Source organism: Rhinoraja longicauda, chromosome 1 (assembly GCF_053455715.1).
Source record: "Rhinoraja longicauda isolate Sanriku21f chromosome 1, sRhiLon1.1, whole genome shotgun sequence".
NCBI lineage: Eukaryota > Metazoa > Chordata > Chondrichthyes > Rajiformes > Arhynchobatidae > Rhinoraja > Rhinoraja longicauda.
In genome coordinates this window covers 97,111,104-97,137,512 of record NC_135953.1, presented here as the reverse complement: position 1 = coordinate 97,137,512, position 26,409 = coordinate 97,111,104, and the positions used below count along the sequence as shown (strand labels likewise).

General features: G+C 43.6%; 1 protein-coding gene across 1 annotated transcript in view; it reads right to left on the bottom strand.

The window, feature by feature from the left end:
- The window catches only part of stpg2 (sperm-tail PG-rich repeat containing 2), a 279,995-nt gene that overhangs the window by 237,893 nt on the left and 15,693 nt on the right, over positions 1–26,409 (bottom strand). The window contains exons 4-6 of the mRNA XM_078411518.1: positions 25,492–25,641; positions 5,558–5,673; positions 2,184–2,292 (exon numbers count right to left, since the gene is read on the bottom strand). Coding sequence (XP_078267644.1) covers positions 2,184–2,292; positions 5,558–5,673; positions 25,492–25,641 — 375 coding nt within the window. The remainder of the gene's footprint in view (positions 1–2,183; positions 2,293–5,557; positions 5,674–25,491; positions 25,642–26,409) is intronic.

Here is a 26,409-nt window from a genome sequence, read left to right as displayed (position 1 = left end):
TCCCTTAATAATTTTAAATGTTTCTACAAGATCCCCTCTCATCCTTCTAAATTCCAGTGAATACAAGCCCAGTCGCTCCATTCTTTCATCATATGACAGTCCCGCCATCCCGGGAATTAACCTCGCGGACCCATGCTGCACTCCCTCAATAGCAAGATTGTCCTTTCTCAAATTAGGAGACCAAAATTGCACACAATACTCCAGGTGTGGTCTCACCAGGGCCCTGTACAACTGCAGAAGGACCTCTTTGCTCCGAGACTCAACTCCTCTCGTTATGAAGGCCAACATGCCATTAGCTTTCTACACTGCCTGCTTACTTTCAGTGACTGATGTACAAGGACACCCAGGTCTCGTTGTACTTCCCCTTTTCCTAACCTTACACCATTCAAATAATAATCTGCCTTCCTGTTCTTGCCACCAAAGTAGCTAACCTCACATTTATCCACATTATACTGTATCTGTCCAAGTCACCCTGCAGCCGCATGGCATCCTCTTCACAGTTCACACTGCCACCCAGCTTTGTGTCATCTGCAAATTTGCTAATGTTACTTTTAATTCCTTCATCTAAATCATTAATGTATATTGTAAATAGTTGTGGTCCCAGCACCGAACTTTGCGGCACCCCACTAGTTACAGCCTGCCATTCTGAAAGTGACCCGTAAATCCCTACTCTATGTTTCCTGTCTGCCAACCAATTTTCTATCCATGTCAATATGGATTTTCTATCCTACCCCCAATACATGTGCCCTAATTTTGCCCACTAATTTCCTATGTGGGACCTTATCAAAGGCTTTCTGAAAATCCAGGTACTACATCCACTGGCTCTCCCTTGTCCATTTTACTTGTTACATCCTCAAAAAAACTCCAGAAGATTCGTCAAGCATGATTTCTCCTTCGTAAATCCATGCTGACCGATCCTGTTACTGCTATCCAAATTACATCTCTAATAATCGACTCCAGCATCTTCCCCACCACCGATGTCAGGCTAACTGGTCTATAATCCCTGCTTTCTCTCTCCCTCCTTTCTTGAAAAGTGGGATATCATTAGCTACCCTCCAATCCACATGAACTGATCCAGAATCTATAGAACATTGGAAAATGATCACCAATGCGTTCACAATTTCTAGGGCCACCTTTTTGACTACCTTGAGATGCAGACCATTAGGCCCTTGGGATTCATCAGCCTTCAGTCCCATCAGTCTACCCAACACCATTTCCTGATTAATATGTATTTCCTTCAGTTCCCTAGGTCCTCTGTCCTCTAGTACATCTGGAAGATTGTGTCTTCCTTAGTGAAGACAGATCCAAAGTACCTGTTCAACTCATCTTCCACTTCCTTGTTCCCCATAATAAATTCACCTGTTTCTTTCTTCAAGGGACCCACATTTATCTTCACTCATTTTTTCCTTGTCACGTACCTAAAGAAGCTTTTACTATCATCCTTTATATTCTTGGCTAGCTTACCTTCGTACTTCATCTTTTCTCCCTGTATTGCCTTTTTAGTTACCTTCTGTTGATCTTTAAAAGTTTCCCAATCCTCTAGCTTTCCGCTCATCTTTGCTATGTTATACGTCTTCTCTTTTATTTTTATACTGTCCTTGACTTTCCTTGTCAGCCACAGTCACCTCTTACTCCCCTTTGGAATGAAATGATCCTGCATCTTCCAGATTATTCCCAGAAATACCTGCCATTGCTGTTCCACCGTCATTCCTGCTAGGGGCCCTTTCCAGTCAACTTTGGCCAGCTTCTCCCTGATACCTCCATAGTCCCCTTTGTTCAACTGCAATACTGACACTTCCGATTTTAAGTTCTCCCTCTCAAATTGCAGATTAAAACTTATCATATTATGGTCACTACCTCCTAATGGTTCCTTTACCTTGAGTTCCCTTATCAAATCCGGTTCTTTACACAATTCTAAATCCAGAATTGCCTTCTCCCTGGTAGGCTCCAATACAAGCTGCTCTGAGAATCCATCTCGGAGGCACTCAACAAACTCCCTTTCTTGGGGTCCAGTACCAACCTGATTTTCCCAATCAACCTGCATGTTGAAATCTCCCATAACCACCGTGGCATTACCTTTGTTACATGCCAATTTTAACTCCTGATGCAACTTACACACTATATCCAGGCGACTGTTTGGGGGCCTGTAGATAACTCCCAATTTGTCGATAATTTTCTTTTACCTTCTTTTCCACGTCTTGTACAACCGCATCAATATATCGGGGCACATAAGACTCGTATTTCTGATCAATATTCTTCATATTAAGGTTTTCGTAATTAAGGGTACTCTCCCTGAAGCACAGAACAGGAGAGATACTTAGCTTGTGGTTTTGGATTATTCACATCTTAGTCTGTATAAAGGTCCACCACCAATCCTCCGGCAACTGGTGGTCCGGCACCTCCTTTAATCCTGACAAAAATCACAAGAGTGCACTTGAACCCCCTCCCGGAGGTCCCTCTTAAATGTGGCGACTAGGTCGGGTGAGGCGGCCAATCTTGGCCTCATTGGGACCGCGGCCGATCGGCGCATGGAATTTGCCCCCTGCGGCCGGGGCTCTGGAGCTCCCAAAGCCGACTTCCGTGGCCGACTTCGTGGGCCGGTATCTCGGCTCCTCGGCGACCGAGGCGGACCGTTCCAGTACCGTTGGACTCGTTTCGGAGTCCGTGACCTCTGTTGGTCCTGAAAAATGGTTAATCCAGAAAGGCTCTGGAACCAAGGGTGCCGGAAATTTGGTGGTGGACCTGTATTACATAGAATTGGACACAATATACTGTACATCACACAAAGGCAACATCTATAATCTAAATGAGCCTTCTCACACCATTTTACTGTCAGAGTCATACAGCACATTAACAGGCCCTTTATCCCAATCCATCCATGCCGTCCAGAATACCCCATCAGAGCAAGACCCATTAACCCACGCTTGGCCCATATCCCTCTAAAGCTTTTGCTCATCATTTGCCTGGTCGTTCCATACAGGCAACCATCCTCTGTGTGAAAAAAGTTGCCTCTCAGGTTCCTATTAAATATTTCCCCTCTCACCTGAAACCTATGCCCTCCAGTTCTCACCCAACTTTCTATTTCTTTCTCCCTTTTGAGTTTATCATACTTGCTTGAAATTCTTTTCACTTCAATTATTTCCAAATCAGAATAAATTCCACGTACTCGCCAGAGTAAAAACATTTCTCCTGAATTTCCTATTGAATTTATGGGTGAATATCATATAGTTATGGCCATTGGTTTTCTCTCCATTAATTAAAACATCTCTATACTAGGTGGCTCAGCGGTAGAGTTGCTGCCTTACAACGCCAGGGACACGGTTTCGATCCTGACTATGGATGCTGTGGGTGACTGTGGGTGTTTGCATGTTCTCTCTGCGACTGCGTGGGTTTCCTCCAGGTGTTTCGGTTTTCTCCCACATCCCAAAGCCGTGGAGCTTTGTAGATTAATTGGTCCGCTATAAATTGACCCCAGTGCATAGGGAGTGGATGAGAAAGAGAGATTACATAGAACTAGTGCGAACGGGAGATCGATGGTCGGCGTGGACTCAGTGGTCCAAAGGGCTGTTTCTATGTTGTATCTTTCACTCAGTCTATCAAACTACATGAAACCGCTTTTTAACTCAAGTTTTTCTTTGAGAACATAAGTAAACAGGAGCAGGAATAGGCTGTTCGGTCTTTTAGTGAAACAAGGAACTGCAGATGCTGGTTTACAAAAAGAAGAATGAGGGTCCCGACTTGAAACATCGTTTATCCGGGATCTCCAAAGATGTTGCCTGGCCTGCTGAGTTACTCAAGCAATTTGTGTCTTTTTTTTTTGTTCAGTCTTTTGAGTTGGTTTGCAATTCACCAAGATCATAGCTGATCTTGTAACTCAACAGCATTTTCCTGCATGTTCCTAAGTCCCTCAATACCCTTAATATCCAGAAATCTGACAATCTCTACTTTGAATAAACCTAAGCTCTACTCCCAGCTTACCCTCAGTTATTTAAAAGACATTCTGACAGGTACATTGATAGGAAAGGTTCAGAGGGATGGACACAAAGTGCTGGAGTAACTCAACAGGTTAGGCAACACCTCTGGAGAACATGGAGAGGTGACATTTCAGGTCAGGACCCTTCTGCAGACTTGAGTTACTCCAGGATTTTGTGTCTATCTGTTGTATAAACCAGCATCTGCAGTTCATTTTTATTCCATTAAAGTTTAGAGGGACATGAGCTAAAGAGCAGATGCGACATCTTGGTTGGCGTGGGGCAGTTGGGCCAAAGACCCTGTTTCTATGCTGTATGACTCTACCACTATGTTAGAGAAAGTCCTTCCCAAGCCTTCATGAAAAGTGTAAACTCTCAACTCTGATTTCACCTTTTCATGCACCTTCTGTAATGCTAAGGGTTCCAGAACCAAAGCAGTATTCCAAGGTTGTTATAACGAGGATTCCACAGAAGGTTAACATAATTTTTCTCCCTTACAATTCCACCATTCTGTAAATGAGTCCTGTTTGGTCTGAATTATTTAGCAACATTGGACAAGTAGATGGATAGGAAAGGTTTAGAGGGATATGGACCAAATTCTGACAAAGACTAGCTTAGATGGGGCACTGTGATCAGCATGGATGAGTTGGGCTGAAAGCCCGTTTTCCGTTTTTAGTTTAAAGATACCGCATGGCAAGAGAAGAGAAATGGCCTTCAGCCCACTAAGTTCATCACGACCATCGATCACCTGTTCACATTAGTTCTATGTTATCCTACTTTCTCATCCACTCCCCACATGCTACTGGAAATTCACAGAGGGCCAATTAACCTACAAACCCGTGGAAACCGGAGCACCCGGAGGAAACCCACGGGTTTATAAGGAGAAGGTGCAAATTCCATAGAGACAGCACTCATAGTCAGATTCGACTCTATGACATTATTTGATGACCTATCTTAAATACCAGTACATGCTATCACTCAGGATTGCTGTTATTATAGAACTCTACAGGCGGCACAGGCCCCTCAGCCAACCGGGTCCGTGTCGACCAGCGATCACCCCGTACTCCAGCACTATTCTACACACTAGTGACCAATTTACAAAATTGCTGAAGCCAATAAACCTACAAATCTACATTTCTTTGGAGTGTGCGTGTAAACCAGAGTACCCAGAGAAAACCTACGCAGTCACAGGGAGAACGTACAAACTCCGTACAGACAGCGCTCATAGTCAGGAAGCTACCCGGGTCTCTGGCACTGTAAGGCAGCAACTCTAACCGTGTGCGAGGCTGTTTCTGCTCAAAGTAAAGGATGGATTAAGACAAAGCAACTTCCAAATCTGAAATTGACATTAATTACAAATTTGTGATTAATATTTCCTTTTGACCAAAGCAAGTGCCCATTTGAAGCCTGAATGATTTAGGAGCTGCAGAATATTATTAAAATGGAAATGTAGTTTGATTGATTCAACTCCAGTTAAGAGGAATTTAAAATATATACATTATAATTGTTATAAATATCCTTCAAATAGTAAACCACGATACATGACACAAAGTGTTTAATAAGTACAGGACTAAAACTATACTGACTTCTGGACATCATATGACGCAGGTCCAGGTCCCAAGGGGATTTTAAAATCAGTACGCTTTGATGTCCTGTTTCCGAAATGCACACCTTTGTATTGCCGAGTTGGATAGGCCTCAATCTGGAAACAAATCAAAACACATTGGATTAAAAAAATTGAAGAAACAAGGAACTGCAGATGCTGGTTTGCACGCAACTTATTTTCTTATTTCTAAAGGAAGTTCATGAACCCAAGGTTAAGCGTCTTAAAAGGCTGGTGCCAATATTTATCCCACAGTCAACGTCATTACCTGGGAACATCTGATCGTCATCACACTGGGGTTTGTGAACTTGCCTTGTGCAAAGCATCAATATTGGTTGCAAGGTCATGTTAACAGCACCATTTGTGGGTTTTCTCCAGGAATCATAGTTATAGAGCTTGGAAACAGGCCATTCGGCCAAACTTTCCCACGCTGCCCAACATGTCCCATCTACACTAGTCCCACCTGCCTGCGTGTGGTCCATATCCCTCTAAATCTTTCCTATCCATGTACCTGTCTGAATCTTTCTTTAGATTTTAGATATTAGACATAGCGTGGAAGCAGGCTCTTCGGCCCACCGAATCCACGCAAACCAGTGATCACCCCATACACCAACCTACACAAACCAGGGACAATTTTACAACTTGCCAAAGCCAATTAACCTGTATATGTTTGCGGTGTGGGAGGAATCCAGAGCATCCGGAGAAAACCCATGTGGTCACTGGGAGAACAAACTTTGTACAGACAGCACCTGTAGTCAGGATCGAACCTGGGACTCTGGCGCCACAAAGGCTACAATTCTACCATTGTGCCACTGTGCCGCCCTGTAAATTGTTTCTTCTGCAAGGTAAAGAGTAAAACAATTTTTTTAAATGTTGTGATAGTCCCTGCCTCAAACCTGGCAGTTCGTTCCTTACACCTATCACCATTTGTGTAAAAAAGATGCCCCTTGGGTTCTTATTAAATCTTTCCTGAAAAATCCTGTAGATTATTCTTGAATACCTGGACACCCCCAAAGAATCATAAGTTCATAAATTGTAGGAGCAGAATTAGGCCATTGGGCCCACCAAGTCTATTATGCCATTCAATCATGGCTGATCTATCTTTCCCTTTCAACCCCATTCTCCTGCTTTCTCCCCATAACTCCTGATACCCGTTCTAATCAAGAAACCAAATCCAACTGAGAATTTGGCACTTGACTATGACATTTAGCACCAGGGTCACTCGTTGAGGGACAATTTTGCCATTGCTCCCCTTTCTTTCAAGGACTATTGGGCATGTGTCAAGGACATCCATTGCGCTGGTTCTCATGAAGAGCAAGGTCTACTCATGTTGGCAATCACAAAGCCTGTGATGAAATGCTTCAAGAGATCGGTTATGACGCAAATGAACTCCAGCCTCAGTAACAACCTGGACCCACTTCAATTCACTTACCGTCACAATAGATTGACAACTCAATAGATTTGGGCAACACAGTGGTGTAGCAATGGAGTAGCTGCCTTACAGCGCTAGAGACCCAGGTTCAATCCTGACTATGAGTGCTGTCTGTATGGAGTTTGTACATTCTCCCTGTAAAACGCATGGATTTTCTCCCATTTCCACCCATACTCCAAAGACGTACAGGTTTGTGGGTTAACTGATGTCTGTTAATTGTAAATTGTTCCAAGTGTGTGTAGGATAAAGGTAGTGTACGGGATATTTGCTGATCGACATGGACTCGGTGGGCCGAAGGCCCTGTGTCCACACTGTATCTCTAACGTAAAGTCTATTCCATGGAAGGAAAGCATTTGTAAGCGTGACTAGTTTAATTGCAAACATATTTTACAGCCCTTCCGTCATTTGCTCAGATTATTGATTATTGTACTAGAAACTGAATTACAAATAATACAAATTGACCGTTACTTTAGTAACCTTTCCGTTTCCCAGGTAAGAACACCACATTCATCACTGGATTAAAAGCCTGTTAGAAAAAAACAAATATGCCAAGAAATAATTAATGTTGCGCTCAAAACCTTAAATCAACAAATTATTTTTTACCTCAAAGTGCCACTTCAAGTCATGCAGGACAATGATTACTCACTTAGCCGATAAAATATAGGTTAATTGGTGAACAACCTCATCTCGACCCTGCTGGGCTCTGGGCGAATGCTGATATATAATTTGGGAAAGAATTATTGAAGTTCGCTCAGTCTGACATCTAAATGGATGGGGAAGGTGGTTTGGCCCTTGTCAAATAACCCAGCCCAGAAATAAATATAAAATAAGATGCAGAATTAAAGTACTCTCAGGCTTTAATTTGTCTGTTAATGGACTGTTTTCACGCAGGGTATTTCTCCAAGGATAAAACATGCGACAGGTTGAAATGAAACCAATATATCAAGACCGATCCATTCAGGTCCACAAAGGAACTGGCTTCTCAACAACCTTTTAAATGAGCTTTCTAAACACACTCTGCTAAAGGAATAAGTTCATAAGTAGAGGAGCAGAATTAAACCATTTGGCCCATCAAGTCCACTCTGCTATTCAATCTTGGCTGATCTACCTTTCCCTCTCAACCACATTCTCCTGCCTTCTCCCCGTAACCATACTAAACAAGAATCTGTCAATCTCCACGTTAACAATATCCATTGACTTGGCCTCCGCAGCCTTCTGTGACAATGAATTCCACAGATTCACCACCCTCTGACTAAAGAAATTCCTTCTCATCTCATTTCATCCTATTATATTCTAAAGTTGCATGAAACACAAAGTCAGTCAATCCGAAGAAAATAAACAGCATTAATTTTCTGGAAAGGATAATTTAATGCTAAATATACTGGGTGGCACTGTAGCCACTGTCTCACAGCACCAGAGACCTGGTTTCAAACCAGAACTCGGGCACTGTTTGCACTGTGTTTGCACGTTCTCCCTGTGACGCATGAGTATCCTCCGGGCATTCCAGTTTCCTCCCACATTCCCAAGATGCACAAATTTGTAGGTTAACTGGCCTCTGTAAAAGAGCCCCAAGCTATGGAGTTGATGATCAAGTGAGATAACATGAAACTAGTGAGAATGGGTTATCATTGGTCAAGGTGCTCTCGATGGGCTGAAGGGCCTTTATCCACACTGTATTTCTCTCACACACAACTTGACTGTAGGTCTATTTACCACTGTAGTCCAGGACCTAGTACATAAAACAGGACAGGACAGGAACAGGTTCTACAGCCCACAAATCCATGCCGAACAAGATGCCAGGTTAAACTGATTCCTCTGCCTGCACGTGATCCATATCCCTTCATTCCTTGCACATCCATATGCCTATATAAAAGCCACTTAACCACTATTGTATCAGCCTTCACCACCATCCCTGACAACGTGTTCCAGGCACCCACCATCCCCAGTGTAAAAAAAAACCTGCCCCACACATCTCCATTAAACTTTGCCCCTCTCCTTTAAAGCTATGCCCTCTAGTCTTTGCCATCTCCACCCTGGGGAAAACATTCCAATTGTTTACCCAATCTATGTCTCTCAGAAATATTTAAATTCCCTATTTAATTTTATATACTTCCATCAGGTTTCCTCTCAGCTTCTGACGCTCCAGAGAAAACAATCCAAGTTTGTCCAACCTCTTCTTTTAGCTAATCCCCGCTTATCCAGGCATCATTCTGGTAAACCTCCTCTGCAACCTCTCCAAAGCCTCTACATTCGTCCGATAAGGGGGTGACCAGAACTGCACACAATACTCCAAATGTGGCCTAGCCAAAGTCCTATAAAGCTGCATCAGGACTTCTGACTGCTGCTGATTGAATAGCACGCAACAAATAGCTATTCACTGTACCTCGGTGCACGTGACAATAAAATAAAATAAAATCAATAACATAAATAAATATATAAATATTCTATAAAATATCATTTTCTTGGTATGCCATCAATTTTCACATGATATCTTGAACGTTTCAATCAAAGATACTAGAGGAACAAGATGAACCACTCCGTTGAAATCGCCTATACTGAAGTGTAGTACGCAAAGGAGCCATTTTAGTAGGCAAAACCCGCCGTTCGCTATGCCTCTCGCAGTGTAATTAGTGCTTTGGGGGAACAGCCATGTGTGATGATAGCATTAAAATGCAGAATATATCTCATCTATCAATTCACAGATTTTTGCTATTTTTCTTTTTAAATGTTTCTGCATTAGTTTCTGCCTCCTAAAATGGCGTCATGACATATTACGGTTTTTAGGGTCGAGTGGTCTATCCTGTTCCTCTAGTATCTTTGGTTTCAATGAAATCACCCGCAAAAATTTTAATTTTCAGGGAATACAATCCCAGATATGTGTAATCTTTCCTCATAATTTAATTATTATTCTTTGTCATCTGTATGAATTATGAAAACCGAAAGACTTAAATTTAAGGTCAGAACAAGGTCATATGTTGTGAATATTTACTGCTTATTTGCATAATTCATTTGTGGAATGAAAAATTTGATAGCTGCAAATCTTTGGCAATGTTTTGAAAAAGCTAAGGATGGTAGGTATATGGAACGAGCCGCCGGAGGAGTTAGTTGAGGCAGGTATTATAACAACGTATAAAAGGCATTTGAAAATGTACATGAATATTTATTGGGTTATGGGCCAAACAGGGGCAGATGCGACTAGATGTTGGTCAGCGTGGGCAAATTGGGCTGAATTGCCTGTTTCCAGGCAGTATGACCATGACTCAATATTCTTTTTCTCATTATTATGTCAAATATTAAGTATATTTATCTGGATCATGAAGGATCAAAGTTGGAGGTAAGATTTTTTTATTCAGTGGAGCAAGTTGTTCTGACCTAAATAACTCAGCCTGAATGGGTAGTGGACGGGGAAATAAAAAACAAAGGTTTTGTAAAGATTTGAGAAAAGGGTAAGGGCAATTTAACTGATTGGATGTCTCTTCAAAAGAACCAGCAAAGCACAGTGTGTTTAGTTTAGTTTAGTTTAGAGATACAGCATGGAAATAGGCCCTTCGGCCCACCGAGTCCAGCTGACCAACAAACACCCATACACTAGTTCTATCCTGCACACCAGGGAACAATTTTCAGAAACCAATGAACCTACAAATCTGCACATCTTGAGAGCGTGGGAGGAAACCGGAGCACCCGGAGAAAACCCATGCAGTCATAGGGAGAACGTAAACTCTGCACAGACAGCACCCGTAGTCAGGATCAAACCCAGGTCTCTAGCGCTATAAGGCAGCAACTCTACCACTGCACCACTGTGTTAAGATGTGTTAAATGACATCTTTATAATGCTGCGTTACTCCTGAACTTGACGAAAAATCCAAGCTTCTCTCAGTTGATTGAAAGAAACAGCATAGAAACTAACCCTTCGGTCCACTGAGTCCACATTATCCTCCTTTCGCATCCACTGCCTACACACTAGGGGCAATTTACAGAGTCCTATTAACTTACAAACCCACACGTCTTTTGGATGCGAGAAGAAAAAAGAGCACCTGGAGGAAACCCAGCTGTCACAGGAGGAATGCACAAACAACCACCCAGACTGCACCCAGATCTCTTACGCTGTGAGGCAGAGGCTCTACCAGCTTCACCACTGATGGTATTCTTGCTCCTGGAGTTAGAAGAATGTTGGTGGAAGCCACATTCTAACTGTCCACTTTCTTGTGCACTTAGAATGAATCATGGTGAACGAGCTAAACATGCCTACAGGAGACTCGACCACCAGAACAACAAATGTTAGTGTGCTTACACTTTTGTATGTTACTGCACCCATTGAGCAGGGTTTAGTGAACTTATACACTCTGTACGTTACTATGCATATTGAGCAAGGTTTAGTGAGCTTGCACACTCTTGCACATTACTGTACACACTGAGTGGGATATAGCGAGCTTACACAATCTTGTACAAGTCAGTGTGCACACCAAGCAAAGTATAGTGTGCTTACACATTCTACAATTTCTACACTCCTACAGGGGTGTGTACGCTCACCAAACCTGCCAGTGTACACAGTAATCTGTACAAGGAGCCGGCCAAGGTGGCCATTCCAGGTGGCAGACAGTTGAGGGTTCTGCTCGGGTTGACTGCCTGCACCTCTTGCAGGCTCATGTCCGTACCTGCACGACCCTGGAGCTTTGCAGATCTTCCGAGAACAGTGGGTGCTGCTGGGGCTCGAGGGCATCCTGGATACGGCTGATCACGTTGTAATTTGATGCTTGGTGTTTGCAAACTTCACAAATATTAGTTTTGATTAATGTAATGCTGTGTTAGTTGTGACTATAGAATCAAAGCTCCTTTAGGAAAAAAAAGTAACTTGCAAGAGTATGTAAGCCCACTAAACCTTGCTCAGTGTGCACAGTAACTTGTACAGGAGCGTAGAAGCTCATTAAATCTTAGTGTGAACAGTAATGTACAGGGATGTGTATGATAACAAATCTTAGTGCGCATAGTAACTTGTATGGAAGTGTGTAAACTCACTAAATCTTAGTGTGAACAGTAGTGTATAAGGGCATGTAAGATCACTAATCTTATTGTGCACAGTAACTCGTGCAGGAGTGTGTACATTTGCTAAATTGCAGTATATATAGTAACATACAGAAGTGTGTAAGCTCACTAGTATGCACAGTAATGTGCAAGGTGTGTAAACTCACTAAATTGCAGTGCGAACCATGCCTTTTCCAGGTGTGTGTAAGCTCTATAAACCTTGATGAAAGTGTACAGGAGAGTATATTTTACACTTGTTCAAATGCAGTGATGAAGTAGAGGGGCAATACGCTGTGATATTTATATTCAAATAGTTCACGTTCAAGTACAACAGTGAAGGTTAACAAACTCCCCAATGTAGCTTTTCCTGAAGGCTACAAATGATGCCCATTAATAACCGTTCTCAAATACCACCCCACTGCAAAGCACAATGACTTGTCAGGCCCCTTCCCCAGGGACGGGCTTTCATAAATCATGCAACCTCACATCACACTGAAGATATTTTCCCAAGGTCATCATGAACTCACAAAAACTTACAACAGATGTGCAGGTGACTTTAGCGTGGAAGCATAGTTTCAAACCTCTGCTCAGAATTTTTCCCATTTAACAGTGATTACAATGAAAAACTTTTCAATTTATACAGTATGTTTAAATCAAACATACATAGAACACAGCACAGTACACCACAAACACAGTCCCTCAGCGAATCCAGCAAATTTAAACATAGAATATGCACCTGAATATTCCTGGCCTCCTCCTGCACCTATTGTCTATTGTCTATTGTCTATTGAATAGACCCTTCAGCCCTCAATGTCCGTGTCGAATAGATGCCGTCAAACTAATCTCCTCTGCCTGCATGTGATTCTTATACCTCCATTTCCTGCATATCTATGTGCCTACCTAAAACCCTCTTAATAGCCACGATCATATCTGCCTCCACCACCACCCCTCGCAGCGTGTCCCAGAGACTCACCACCCTCTGTGTAAAACATTGGCCCTGTACATCTTCTTTAAACATTGCCCCTCTAACCTTAAAGTTATGCTCTCTGGTCTTTGACATTTTCAACCTAAGAAAAAGGTTTGACTGTGTACCCTATCTATGCTCCTCATGATTTTATATACTTCCATCAGGTTTCCCCTGAGCCTCGAGAGAAAGCAATCCAAAGTCTGTCCAACCTCTCCCTGTAGCTAATACCCTCTAATCCAAGCAACATTCTGGTAAACCTCTTCCGCACCCTCTCCAAAGCCTCCACATTCTTCCTGTAATGGGGGCAACCAGAACCACAACAATACTCATTTGCAACCTCACAAAAGTCCTATAAAGCTGCAACATGACATCCTGACTCTTATACGCAATGCCTAGAAATAATACTAAGAACTGTAGACAGTCAAACACGCAGGCCATTAACAGCACAATGCAGACACAGATCCATTTTCTCATGTCTTGGCTTTCCAGAAGAGATAAGAGTGTTCAGTTTCATTCATTTATATTTAAACATTCGATGAGTTAAATGGTATTGAATGCATGCTTATTTTACCAAATCTTCAGGCATCAGGTAATGTAGTTGGAAGGTCATTGTGAAAGAGATAAAGAAAAAACAAGTTTTACCAAGGTTCTTAAGTTTAACAAAGAGGCATCAATTGAAGAACACTGCATTCAATGACAAGTTATGCCGTCACGCAGAAAATAAGTGGCGTTAGAATTTCATTGTTCTATCTGAGACATATGACAATAAATCGCTCTTGACGCTTGACTAAAAGGCTTTTGGATAGACACACGGATATGCGGATCCGGGAAAGGGAATCCGCCGATCCCAGCTCCTGTAGACCTGGAACTGCAGAGGAGGGTGGAAGGAGGCAGTGGCGGCGGCAGACGCTGGATGAGAGACGGTAGGAAGAATCGGGAGGGTCTTACCCTCCGCGCCTTCAAGATGCACCATGGGATGTGCCACCCAGGGCACGAAGGCTGAAGATGGCCGTGCAAGGAGAGGGACGACAGTTCACGGGACAACTGGATGGAGGCGGCGGCTGCAACAGGCCTTTATGGCCAGCTGAAGCTGGGACTATGAAATAGCACCAAAACCTAGCGACTAATCCATATGGACTCAGTGGGATGTTTCCTTGCATGATGTGCTTAACTGAGGATTGTAATTATGTATGGCAATAATCTTACTGACTTGTAGGCAAAAAAAAAATCTCACTATACCTGAACCATTGGAATCTAGGGATGTGGGTCATGTGCAAGCAGATTAGTTTCTCATTATGTTCGGCACATTGTCGGCCGAAGGGCCTTTTCCTTTGCCGTACATTTCAATGCTCTATGGTCAAAGTTTAATACAGCAAATGTTTGAAGGAAGAGTGGTGGAGAAGTAGTTAAAGCAAAAAGTAAAGTTCTGACTCAAGCCTGTGGAGGGAGGCATTTTAAACAAAAAGAGAGAAATTGTGTGTTATCAGCGGCAAACAAATCTGATATTCTGAATTGGATATCGATGATAGTGAAAGAATGTGATACAAAACAATATCTTCTGAAAAGAGAAGGAATTGGAAGAGGCAGTGAAGTGGTGCAACGGTAGAGTTGCTGCCTTACAACGCTAGGGACCCGGGCTCCATCCTAATTACGAGTGCAGTGTGTGTGGAGTTTGTACATTTTCCCTGTGACCGTGCGGATTTCCTCCGATTTCCTCCCACACTCCAAAGTACAGGTCTGTAAGTTAATTGGTTTCGGTAAAGATTGTAAATTGTTCTTAGTGTGTAGGACAGTGCTAGTGTACAGGGTGATCGATGGTTGGTGCGAACTCGGTGGGCCGAAGGGCCTGTATCCATGCTATATTTTTAAAGTCTAAAGTAAAGTCTAAAGTTGTACAAAATACTGGTGAGTTCACACGTGGAGTATTGTGTTTAGTTTTGGTCGCACTGTTATAGGAAAGATGGACAGAGTGCAGAGCATATTTTTGAAGATTTTACCAGGACTCAAGGGCTTTATTCCTTGGAGCAGAGGAGGCTGAGGGGTGATCTTATGGAGTTGGTTAAGATCATGAGGGAAATCAATAGGGTCAATACAAAGATTATTTTACCCCGAGGAGGGGAATCAAAAACCAGAGGAAATAGATTTAAGGTGAGCGGGGAAAGATTTAATTGGAACCCGAGACTTAATCAGAACCCGTGATCTTATAGAGGTATATAAAATCATAAGGGGCATAGAAAGGGTCAATGCGCAGTCTTTTACCATGGGGCGGGCGGGAATCAAGTACTGGCGTCCTTTGATTTAAGGTGAGAGGGAAAAGAATTTATCGGAATCTGAGGAGCAACTTTTTCCACACAGAAGGTGGTGGGTACAGGGAATGAGCTGCCAGAGGAGGTAGTTGAAACAAGTACAATAACAACATTTAAAAGACATTAGGGCAGTTACATGGATAGGAAAGGCTTAGAGGGCTATGAGACAAAGGCGATCCATGGGGCTAGCTTAAAGGGGCGTCTCGGTCGGCATGATTGAGTTACGCTGAAGGGACCGTTTCCATCTGTACAATGCAAGAGCAGCAGAGTGGCACAACTGTAGTCTTGCAACGCCCGAGACCTGGGTTAGATCCTGACTACGGGTGCTGTCTGTTGGAGTTTGTTGGTTCTCCCTGTGACCTCGTGGGTTTCCTCCAGTTTCCTCCTGCACTCCAAAGACGTGCAGGTTTCAAGGTTAATTGACTTCGGTAAAAATTGTAAAATGTCCTTAGTATGTAGGATACTGTTAGAAGTACGGGATGATTCTTGGTCGGTGTGGACTTGGTGGGCAGAAGGGCCTGTTTCCACGCTTTATCTTTAAGGTAAAGACTTTATGAAGTGAATTTATAGTTGGCTTACTTCCCTCGAGAGATACACAGAACATTGAAGAAATATGTAACGGTGAGTGTATCCTGAAGTAAATCTACTGAATACTCTGGAAGAAACAGTGCAATCCCAAAATGTGCCTTCTCCATTTTGATTGGTCTTGTGCCAGATACCAGTATTAGTTGGGATGTCGCATTTCTTCATGGAAGCTTTGATTAGCCAAACAACAGGAACGTGGACTGGACTTGGAATTGGTGGCAAACATTGTGTCTCTTGCATATGTGCTCAGTTGACTATTGCTGTATAATTGCTACTTGGGGATGGTATGGTGATACTCTACTGGACTGATCAAAAAGAAAAGAATTTCACTGTGTTTTTGCACTTTTTACATGTGACAATGAAGCACAATTGAATACATTTTTGTGACTTTTCCTGATATTTATCAGGATGCTGCTTGGTTTAGAAGGCATTAGCTGCAAGGAGAGGTTGGACAAATTTGGATTGTTTTCGCCGGAACTTCGGAAGATTAGGGGAGACCTGGCAGAAGTATATAAAATTATGAGAAGTACCGAGAGGGTAGACAGTCAGAAGCATTTTCTGGAGTGGAAATGTTAAAGAGTAGAGGGCATAGCTTTAAGGTAAGAGAGGCAAAAAGAGTGGTGGGTGCCTGGAACATGCGGCCAGGAGTGGTGGAGGAGGCAGATAGGATTGTGGCATTTAAGAGGCTTTTAGATAGGCATATGGATATGCAGGGAATGGCGGGATAAGGATCATGGGCATAGTAAAATTAGCCTATCCTGGCATCATGTTCGGCATAGACATTGCGGGCCGAAGGGCCTGTTGCTGTTCTGAGACAAGACAGATACTTTTCCCGTGCCATAAATTGGGTGCAACACCAAGACACACATAAGATGATCATAGACTGAGAAAACCTAGGAAAAGGTTAAAGTCTGTAAATGTATCTTTGAATTATTCTTCCTTTTCTAAAGAGTTTATGCAAATGTATGACAAATGTGCACACGCTCAGAGCATTTGGAGAGTGGAAAAGCAAGGCTCTCCAGATTGAGAAGCTTGCTTTGTCTCCCGGTGACTCATCATGTTCCTGGCACCATATGCAGATAGATTAGGAAACAACACATACGTTGCAGAGAACAAAAGCAAGATACCTATTCTGGAAATTAGCTGCAGGATGCCAACTCGAAACATTGACCATCCCCTTTTCCCCTAAAGATGCTGCCTAACCCCTTGAGTTCCTCCAGCAAAAATTATGGTCCAGATTCCAGCACCTCTTCATTGCATCATAGAACGTTGAAACAGGCCCTTCAGCCCAACTTGCCCATGCCAACCAACATGTCCCATGTACACTAGTCCCATCTGCCTGTATTTGGTCACATCCCTCTAAACCTTTTCCCATCCATGAACCCGTCCAAATGTTTTTTATACGTTGTGATTGTACCTGTCACAACTACCTCCTCCGGCAGCTAGTTCCATATCACTACCACCCACCCTTTGTATAAATTAGATGTCCCTCAGGTTCCTATTAAAACTTTCCCCCTTCACCTTAAACCCTTATCCTCTGGTTCTCAATTGCCCCACTCTGGATAAAAGACATTTACTCGATCTATTCCTCGCATAGAAACATAGAAAATAGGTGCAGGAGTAGGCCATTCGGCCCTTCGAGCCAGCACTTCAATATGATCATGGCTGATCATCCAAAATCAGTACCCCGTTCCTGCTTTTTCCTCGTATACCTTGATTCCATTAGCCCTAAGAGCTAAATCTAACTCTCTCTTGAAAACATCCAGTGAATTGAACTCCACTGCCTTCTGTGGCAGAGAATTCCACAGATTCGCAATTCTCTGGGTGAAGAGGTTTTTCCTCATCTCAGTCCTAAATGGCCTACCCCTTATTCTTAAACTGTGACCCCTGGTTCTGGACTCCCCCAACATCGGGAACATTTTTCCTGTATCTAGCCTGTCCAATCCCTTAAGAATTTAATATGTTTCTTTAAGATCCTGTCATCCTTCTAAATTCCAGTGACTATTGGACTTGTATAAGCATGTTCTTATACACCTCCATAAGATCACCCCTCACTTTCCTATGCTCCAAGGAATAAAGTCCTAGCCTGCCCAAGCTCACCCTTTAACTCTTGCATCTCCAACCTGTATAAAATCTACACAGATCACAGGTTAACTCCTCGATGGAGTTGTGTCAAATTCTGGAGCCACAAAAAAAAACAGCACATGCTGGAATCTTCAAAGGTTCAAAGGTCAGTAAGGATCTTAAGTAAACAACAAGGTTTTGGGTTGTAATCCTTCAGAATGAGAGTCGGACAGAGGAGAAGAACTTCTTCAACGAATGCACACTTTTGCAGTGGAGCAGTTTTAATGGAGATACCAAGAAATTGCAGATTCTGGAATCTTGAGCAAAACACAAGGTGCTCGAGGAACACAGAAGTCAGGTAGTATCCATGGTGGGAATGGACAGATGGCGTTTCAGGTCAGGACCCTTATTTAGACTGCCGAACAACTTGCGTTTTGCTCAAGATTCCAGCATCTGCAGTTTCATTCAACTGCTCCACTGCGAAATCTCCTCAAGTCAGAGGAAAGACAACACATGATTACAATCGAGCATTCCACAGTGTTCAGATACATGATAAAAGGAATAACGTGAATAAGTGCAGGATATAGACCAGTAGAGTCCGATCATAGATAGTCCGAGAGTTTCCATTGAGGTAGATACTTGCTCAGGGCTGCCCCCTCGTAGTTCCAGCCATAATGAGTTTCACATTAATTGGGCTGCATTGGCCTCATTGCCGCTAATTATTCTTTTAGACTTTTACTTTAGACGGTGATGCAGCGGTAGAGTTGCTGCCTTACAGCGAATGCAGCACCGGAGACTCAGGTTCGATCCTGACTACGGTGGCCGTCTGTACGGAGTTTGTACGTTCTCCCCGTGACCTGCGTGGGTTTTCTCTGAGATCTTCGGTTTCCTCCCACGCTCCAAAGACGTACAAGTATGTAGGTTAATTGGCTGGGCAAATGTAAAAATTGTCCCTAGTGTGTGTAGGATAGTGTTAGTGTGCGGGAATCGCTGGGCGGCGCGAACCCGGTGGGCCGAAGGGCCTGTTTCCACCCTGTATCTCTAAAAAAAAAAAATCTAAAAAGAAATCTATAGAGATTCATCACACTGGCAATCAGTTGTACCATTTAATAATGTACCAAAATCCCATGCCTCCTTTCAGGCGGCTGTTGACTTTCGTCTCCATCGAACTTATGTCATTAGGTCCAGTTGCTGACATTATTAAACGATTTCAGGGTGGGTGTAATGGCTAAATTTCATGTGCAGCATGGAGCCTATGTTGTAAAACCATTTTACTGGTGTGACCTTTGTTCAGCCACAATTACCAGAGCATACTTTGATGCTTTTTTCTGTCACATTTTCCCACTGAAATCTTGAGCAAAACAAAGTTCTCCTCCTCTCTCCGACAAGAGACTGAAGAAGGTTCCTGGCCTGAAACGTTGCTAGTCCATTCCCACCACAAATGCTGACTGACTCGCTGAGTTGCTCCAGCATTTTGAGTTTTATTTTTTTAAAAGAGGAGTCTTATAGATTTGCTAAGATCACTAAAGCCATCAGTCAGATTCAAAATAGTTAAGGGGGGGGCGGTGGGGAGCAGGGTGTATAGGAGGAAGACAAAGAAGAGAAAAACAGAGAAATGTAGAAACACAGAACTGCACAGGTCACTGGTAGGTAGGGTGTCACAGGTAGATAGAGTGGTCTAAAAGGCTTTCGACACATTGACCTACATCACACCATATTGAGTATAGAAGTTGGGAGGTCATGTGGCAGTTATTTAAGATGTGGGTGAGGCCACAATTTAGAGTATTTTGTTCATTTTGGACACCATGTTATAGGAAAGATGTTGTCAAACTGGAAAGGGAGCAGAGAAGATTTACGAGGACTCAAGGACCTGACCTAAAGGGCCGGTTAGGACTTTATTCCTTGGAATGCAGGGGAGATAGATTTAATAGAACCTGAGGGGTAACTTTTTTTTTTACACAAAAGGTTGGTGGTGTATGGAACGAGCTGCTGGAGGAGATAGTTGAGGCAGGGACTATCGCAGCATTTAAGGAACATTTAGACAGGACAGGTTTAGAGGGATATGGACTAAAGGAGGCAGGTGGGACTAGTGCAGATGGGATATGTTGGTCAGTTGGGCCGAAGGGCCTGTTTCCATGCTGTGCAACTCTATGCAGATGCTGGTTTACCAAAAAAAACCTCCAAGAGCTCCAGCACTTTTTGTGATCTCTTGAAGTGAGAAACAGAGTGGTCTGTTTGGATAGCAGGCAAAAAAAAAACTTTTCAGTGTACCTATAAATAATACATAATAAACCTAACCATAGATTCCAGCATCTGCAGTTTTGTGTGTCTTTTTCTTCCTTCTAGCACATTTCTTCGATTTGCCTCCCCAAGCCTTCTGTTAATGAGTTCCACATTCGAACCAATCTCTGTATAATATAACACAAGCTTTCTTTTAACCTCCCCATGACCATGTCACCAATTCTCGGGTGAATCTGTTCACTTTAATAATTTTGCTAAACTTGCCTGCAGAGGAATTGCTGCATGCTATTTATTAAACATTGGGACACAGAGGGCACTGGCGTCCGTTTAAACATGCTGCTGTCATTTACAAGACAGGCAGTGTTGTGTGTAAAGTTCCGCTCTGCATTCTACATGCAAGAAAACAGGTAGTGAAGTCCTGTGAAATTTGCAAGAATATTTACCAGAATTGAGAAAGGGCAATGACCAAGAAAGATTGGAGGCACTGGGATTATTTCCCCCAGAGGGTGGTACAATGGCAGAGCAGTGGAGAGTTGCTGCTCTACAGTACCAGAGACCCGAGTTTGATCTTCGCTACGGTTGCTGTCTGTATGGAGTTTGTACGTTGTCCCTGTGACCAGGCAGGTTTTCTCCGGGTGCTCCTGTTTCAGCCCACACTCCAAAGACGTGCAGGTTTGTAGGTTAATTACCTTCTGTAAATTGCCCCTAGTGTGTGCAGTGCTAGTGTACGGGTTGATCACTAGTCAGCGAGGAGTCTGTGGGCCAAAGAGCCTGTTTCCATGCTGTGTCTCTAAAGTCTAGTACGCCCTCTAGTCTTTAACATTTCCACCCTGGGGGGGAAAGGTTCTGAAAGATTCATAAAAGATCTCATGACATATGTTGTGTTTACATTGTAATCTTTGGATTCATATTGCTACAATAATCAATACAGGCTATCTCTGTTCTTCAATAAACCAGGCATAGTTTGAAACTGAATTAAAGTACTATACTGACATTATTCAGCACACAAAATTCACATGCTTCTACTGCCATCTGCAGAGCTGTGTTTAAAATACACCATTATTGCCAAACAATTTAATCATTATCTTTAGGCAGTGAAGTTAATTGAATTGAAAACGACAGCATGGAAACAGGCCCTTCTGCCCACCGGGTCCATGCTGACCATCGATCAGCTGTTCACGCTAGTTCTATGTTGTCCCACTTCCTCATCTACTCCCTACACACTAGGAACAATTTACAGAGGCCAATTAACCTACAAACCTGTACATCTTTGGGCTGTGGGAGGAAACTGGAGCACCCGGAGGAAACCCACGCGGTCACAGGGAACACATGCAAACTCCACACAAACAGCATCCGTGATCAGGATCAAACCCGGGTCTCTGGCGCTGCGAGGCAGTGGTTCTACCAGCCATGACACTATGCAGCCCTAAGGTTACTTCAAATTTGTGCCTATCCAAAAGTCTCTTAAACACCACTATCGTATCTGTCTCCTCCATCACCCCCAGCAGTGCATTCCAGGGACCCACCACCCACTGTGTAAAGAATTTGCAACATTCCTGTATTTCCATTACTACTGTCACTAGCTTCACTTATTCCTTTTTTGAAATTTCACCCAGACATCATGGTGCAATTTGAACTCTTGTATGTGTAGGAAGGAACTGCAGATGCTGGTTTAAACTTAGTAGGACAGGCAGCATCACTGGAGAAAAGGAATGGGTGACGTTTCAGATCGAGACCCTTCAATCTTGGATCAATGGTCTAAACTTTGACTGCTAGCTCAATGATTTAACAGTGGTGCAGCGGTAGAGTTGCTGCCTTACAGCACCAGAGACCCGGATTCGATCCTGACTAGGGGTGCTGTCTGTATGGAGTATGTAAGTTCTCCCTGTGACCTCATGGGTTTTCTCAGGGTGCTCCAGTTTCCTCCCACACTCCAAAGATGTGCAGGTTTGTAGCTTAATTGCCTTTGGTAAGTTGTAAAAATTGTCCCTGGTGTGTAGGATAGTGTTAGTCACATAGAAACATAGCTGCTGGTCTGTGCGGATTCAGTGGGCTGAAGGGCCTGTTTCCAAGCTGAATCTCTAAAGGCTAAAGTCTAAAACCAGAAACGCCACAGCTTGCAGAAATCTAAAAGCAAATTAACTATTGATTGATTGAAAGATACAAAGCTTGAAAGCACACACCATCCGACTCAGGAACGGTTTCTTCCCCCCTTGTTATCAGGCTTCTGAATGGTCCTTCCATAAGCTAGGATACCGTCCGATTCACCTCTACCCCAAACCTGGATCTCTGGCTCTGTGAAGCAACAGCTCTACCAGCTGCACCACTGTACCGCCACAACTATTGTTTTGCCTGGGTATGACTCCTTGCTGTTGAGCTGGCTAGCAGAAGTAATTTTGCAAATCAAAGGGAATTGATGGAGATAGTTAAATTTAAAATGGCCCTGGAGTGGCATTACTGTTTGGCAATATGATTTTAAAAGGATTTGATTTTATTTGGTCCATCTTTGAGATAATAGATTAAACTGCATTGAATGCGATGAGGATGCACTCTATGCTTGCTGCCAGTGATGAGGTTCCCCAAAGGGTACTGGATACATGAGTACTGTACACTGCAGTGCAATGTATAAAGTGGTATTGCATCAGATGCACTTCAAAGAATTCTCCTTTGTTTCTGTTCACACTGACCAGACTCCCGACACCAACTCCATCTACACTTCACGCTGCTTCGGAAAAGCAGCCAACACAATCAAAGACTTGTCCCATCTCAATCAATCCTTCTTTTCCCCGCTCCCATTGGACAGAAGTGTGCACCACCAGACTGAGGAGCAGCTTCTTCCCCTCTGTTACCAGGCTTCTGAACAGCCCATCTCATCAGCTAGGGTACTGTCCAATTCACCTCTACCCCATTGCAGACATTGGATATTGTCTATGGAACTGATGCACTGCAATGCTGAGCACTATATTCTGCACTCTGTATCTTCCCCTTTGCTCTACCCATTGTGCTCGAGTTTGACTTGATTGCATTTATGTATAGTATCATCTGATCTGTTTAGATAGCATGCAAAACAATGCTTTCCACCGTACCTCTGCACACGTGACATTATTACAGTAAACCTAAACCTAATCTAAACCCAATACTTCACAGCCAACTTACACTACCTAATAAAACAAAATGCTCTGGGTGTTATCGCATTATGTTCTTGCTCCATATTCCCCGCATGGTCATATTGGAATTCCAAATGCTTCCCATTCATCTCTGGCCCTTGACCTTCTCCATGTTGGAGGTTTACAAACTGTCGTCAAAGAAAATTGAGACACAAGGAACTGCAGATGCAGGAATCTTGAGAAAAGCACAAAGTGGTGGAGTAACCACCGCGGGTCTAGCTGGAACCTGAGCGGGTCTAGCAGCATCTGTGGAGTGAATGGACAGACATTTCAGTTCGGGACCCTACTTCAGACTGATTGTGGTGAGAGGAAAAGCTCTAAAAGAGGTGGAATGGGACAAAGCGTGCAAGTGATAGGTGGATACAGGTCAGGATTGTATAATTGGCAAAGATAGACACAGAGTGCTGGAGTAACTCAGCAGATCAGGCAGCATCTCTAGAGAATAACGATGGGCGACGTTTCATGTCAAGAAGGGTCGCACCCATCCTTTTTCTCCTGAGATGCTGCCTGACTCACTGAGTTACTCCAGCACTCTGTGTCTACCTTTGGTATAAACCAGCACCTGTAGTTCCTTATTTCTGTATAATTGGCAGACGGGTGGGACAAAACCAGCAAGTAATAGGTGGATACAGATTAAGGTTGTATAATTGGCATACGAGTGGACAAAGACTGGGAATGAAATGGAGACAAAAGGGTGTCAGATAAGAAGAGAAGTGAAATGTGAGCCAGAGGGAGAGATATAGGTGGAAGGGGGCGGGAATAAGAGGGGCGGCAGAGTGGGAGAAACGGGTGCATACTGGGTGGGAGTAGACACTGGAGAGAGGCAAGAGGGAATGTGTTTAAAATTGGAGAATTCAATGTTCATACCGTTGGGTTGTAAGCTACCCAAGCAGAATATGAGGTGCTGCGTGTAGCCTCACTCTGGCAATGGAGGAGGCCCAGGACTGAAAGGTTGGTGTGGGAACGTGAAGAGGAGTTAAGTCTCTCTTGTTGCAGTGCGTCACCTAGTTGGGGATACACAATGCAGAGATAGTGCTGCAGAATCAATGTCGGCTCCTAGTCTTAAGAGCAGCTTTATTCAAGATTTACATCCAGAATGGGAACAACATCATACTCGTGTTGAACCATGCTCCTCAACGTTTGATTCAAGAGGGGCAATTGAAATAAACATAAATGTACAACAGTACGGCATTGGAACAGGCCGTTTGGACCAATAACTGTGCCAAACATTAGGCCAAGTCAAACTAATCTCATTTGCCTGTACATGATCCTTCCATTCTGATAATCCATGTACCGATCTACACGTTTATTAATCGCCACTACCATACCTGCCTCCACTACCATACCTGCCTCCACTACCATACCTGCCTCCACTACCATACCTGCCTCCACTACCATACCTGCCGCCACTACCATACCTGCCTCCACTACCATACCTGCCTCCACCACCACCCCAGGCAGATCATTCCAGGCACCCACCCCTCTCTGTAAAAAAACCTTTCCCGCACATCTATATACTAAAACTCTCGTTTGTTTGTTTGTTCCTTCCTGAACTACAGCCAAAACGGTACATGATAGCGCGACAATTTTAGGCCCACCTTACTCACCATCCTCTGCACCCTTTCCAAAGCCTCCACATCCTTCCTGTAATGGGAAACCAGAACTACTTCCTAGTTAGGTGTTCTGTACTTTTACAATCATTGATGGAAAATGCCCTCTCGTGCACCCAGTCCACGCTGACCATCAATCACCCGTTCACACTAGGTCTTTGTTATCCCACTTTCTCATCCACTCGTACACATTGGGGGCAATTTACTGAGAGCCAATTAACCTACAAACCAGCACATCTTGGGGATGTGGGAGGAAACCGTAGCACCTGGCGGAAACCCACACAGTCACAAGGAGAATGTGCGAACTCCATGCAGACTACAACCAAGGTCAGGAGCGAACCCGGGTCTCTGGGGCTGTGAGGCAGCAGTTTTATCAGCTGCTCCACTATGCCACGCCAAATAATATTAAATGCTTTTCTCTTCACACTTCAGCAAAGAAAGTATTTGTTCAATCGCAGTTCAGCAAAACAAATTAATGTCTAATTATTTCGCTACATTTCTACGGAGTGTGACCGTTACTCACATATTGCGGATTGTAGTAGGCTGGCCCGAGCGATGTATCTCTGGAAGGAGGTAGGTGCCTGCACAATACACCATTGATAGCTTCCTCGTAGCCGTGGGACTGGCTGGATGCGGGAATCGACGGGGCGCTGGCTGAAGGACTCACAAGCGTCTGCAGCGGAAACAAAAGAGAACCATCACCAATTACACCGTGTGCTGTCAGTTGCCACTGGTAACCTCAGGAAGTATGTTGGAGTAGATAATTAGTTTCAATGGTGCCAAAGTGGAAATGGTTGAGGGCTTCAAGTTCCTTGGCGTTAATATTACCAACAATCTGCCCAGGGCCAACTACATTGAAGCACAAGGTCAAATTAACTACAGCAATGCCTCGACTTCCTCAGGAGACTGAGAAAATTTGGCGTGTCTCCAACAACTCTTACCAACTTCAACATATGCAGCGTTGTAAACATCCTATCAGTATGCTTCACAGCTTGGATGGTCTTTGCCCAAGACTGCAAGATATTGCAGAGAAAATAAGTAGGAAGGAACTGCAGATGCTGATTTTTACCAAAGATAGGCACAAAGTGCTGGAGTAACTCAGCAAGTCAGGCAGCATGACCTACTGAGTTACTCCAGCACTTTTGTGTCTATCTTCAGAAATTACAGAGAGTTGTGGATACAGCTGAGCTCAACGCACAGACCAGACTTCCCACCATTGACTCCATCTACACTTCTCTACCTCAGGAAACCAGCCAACATAATCAAGGACCTTTCCCACCCTGGTCCTTCCTTGCAAGATACAAAAGCTTGAAAACGCGCCACCAGATGCAGGAACAGCTTCTTCCCCTCAGTTATCAGTCTTTCCATAAGCTAGGGTATTGTCCCGATCTTTCAACCTACAGCATTGCGGACATTGGACCTCTTCTCTGGAATTGTAATG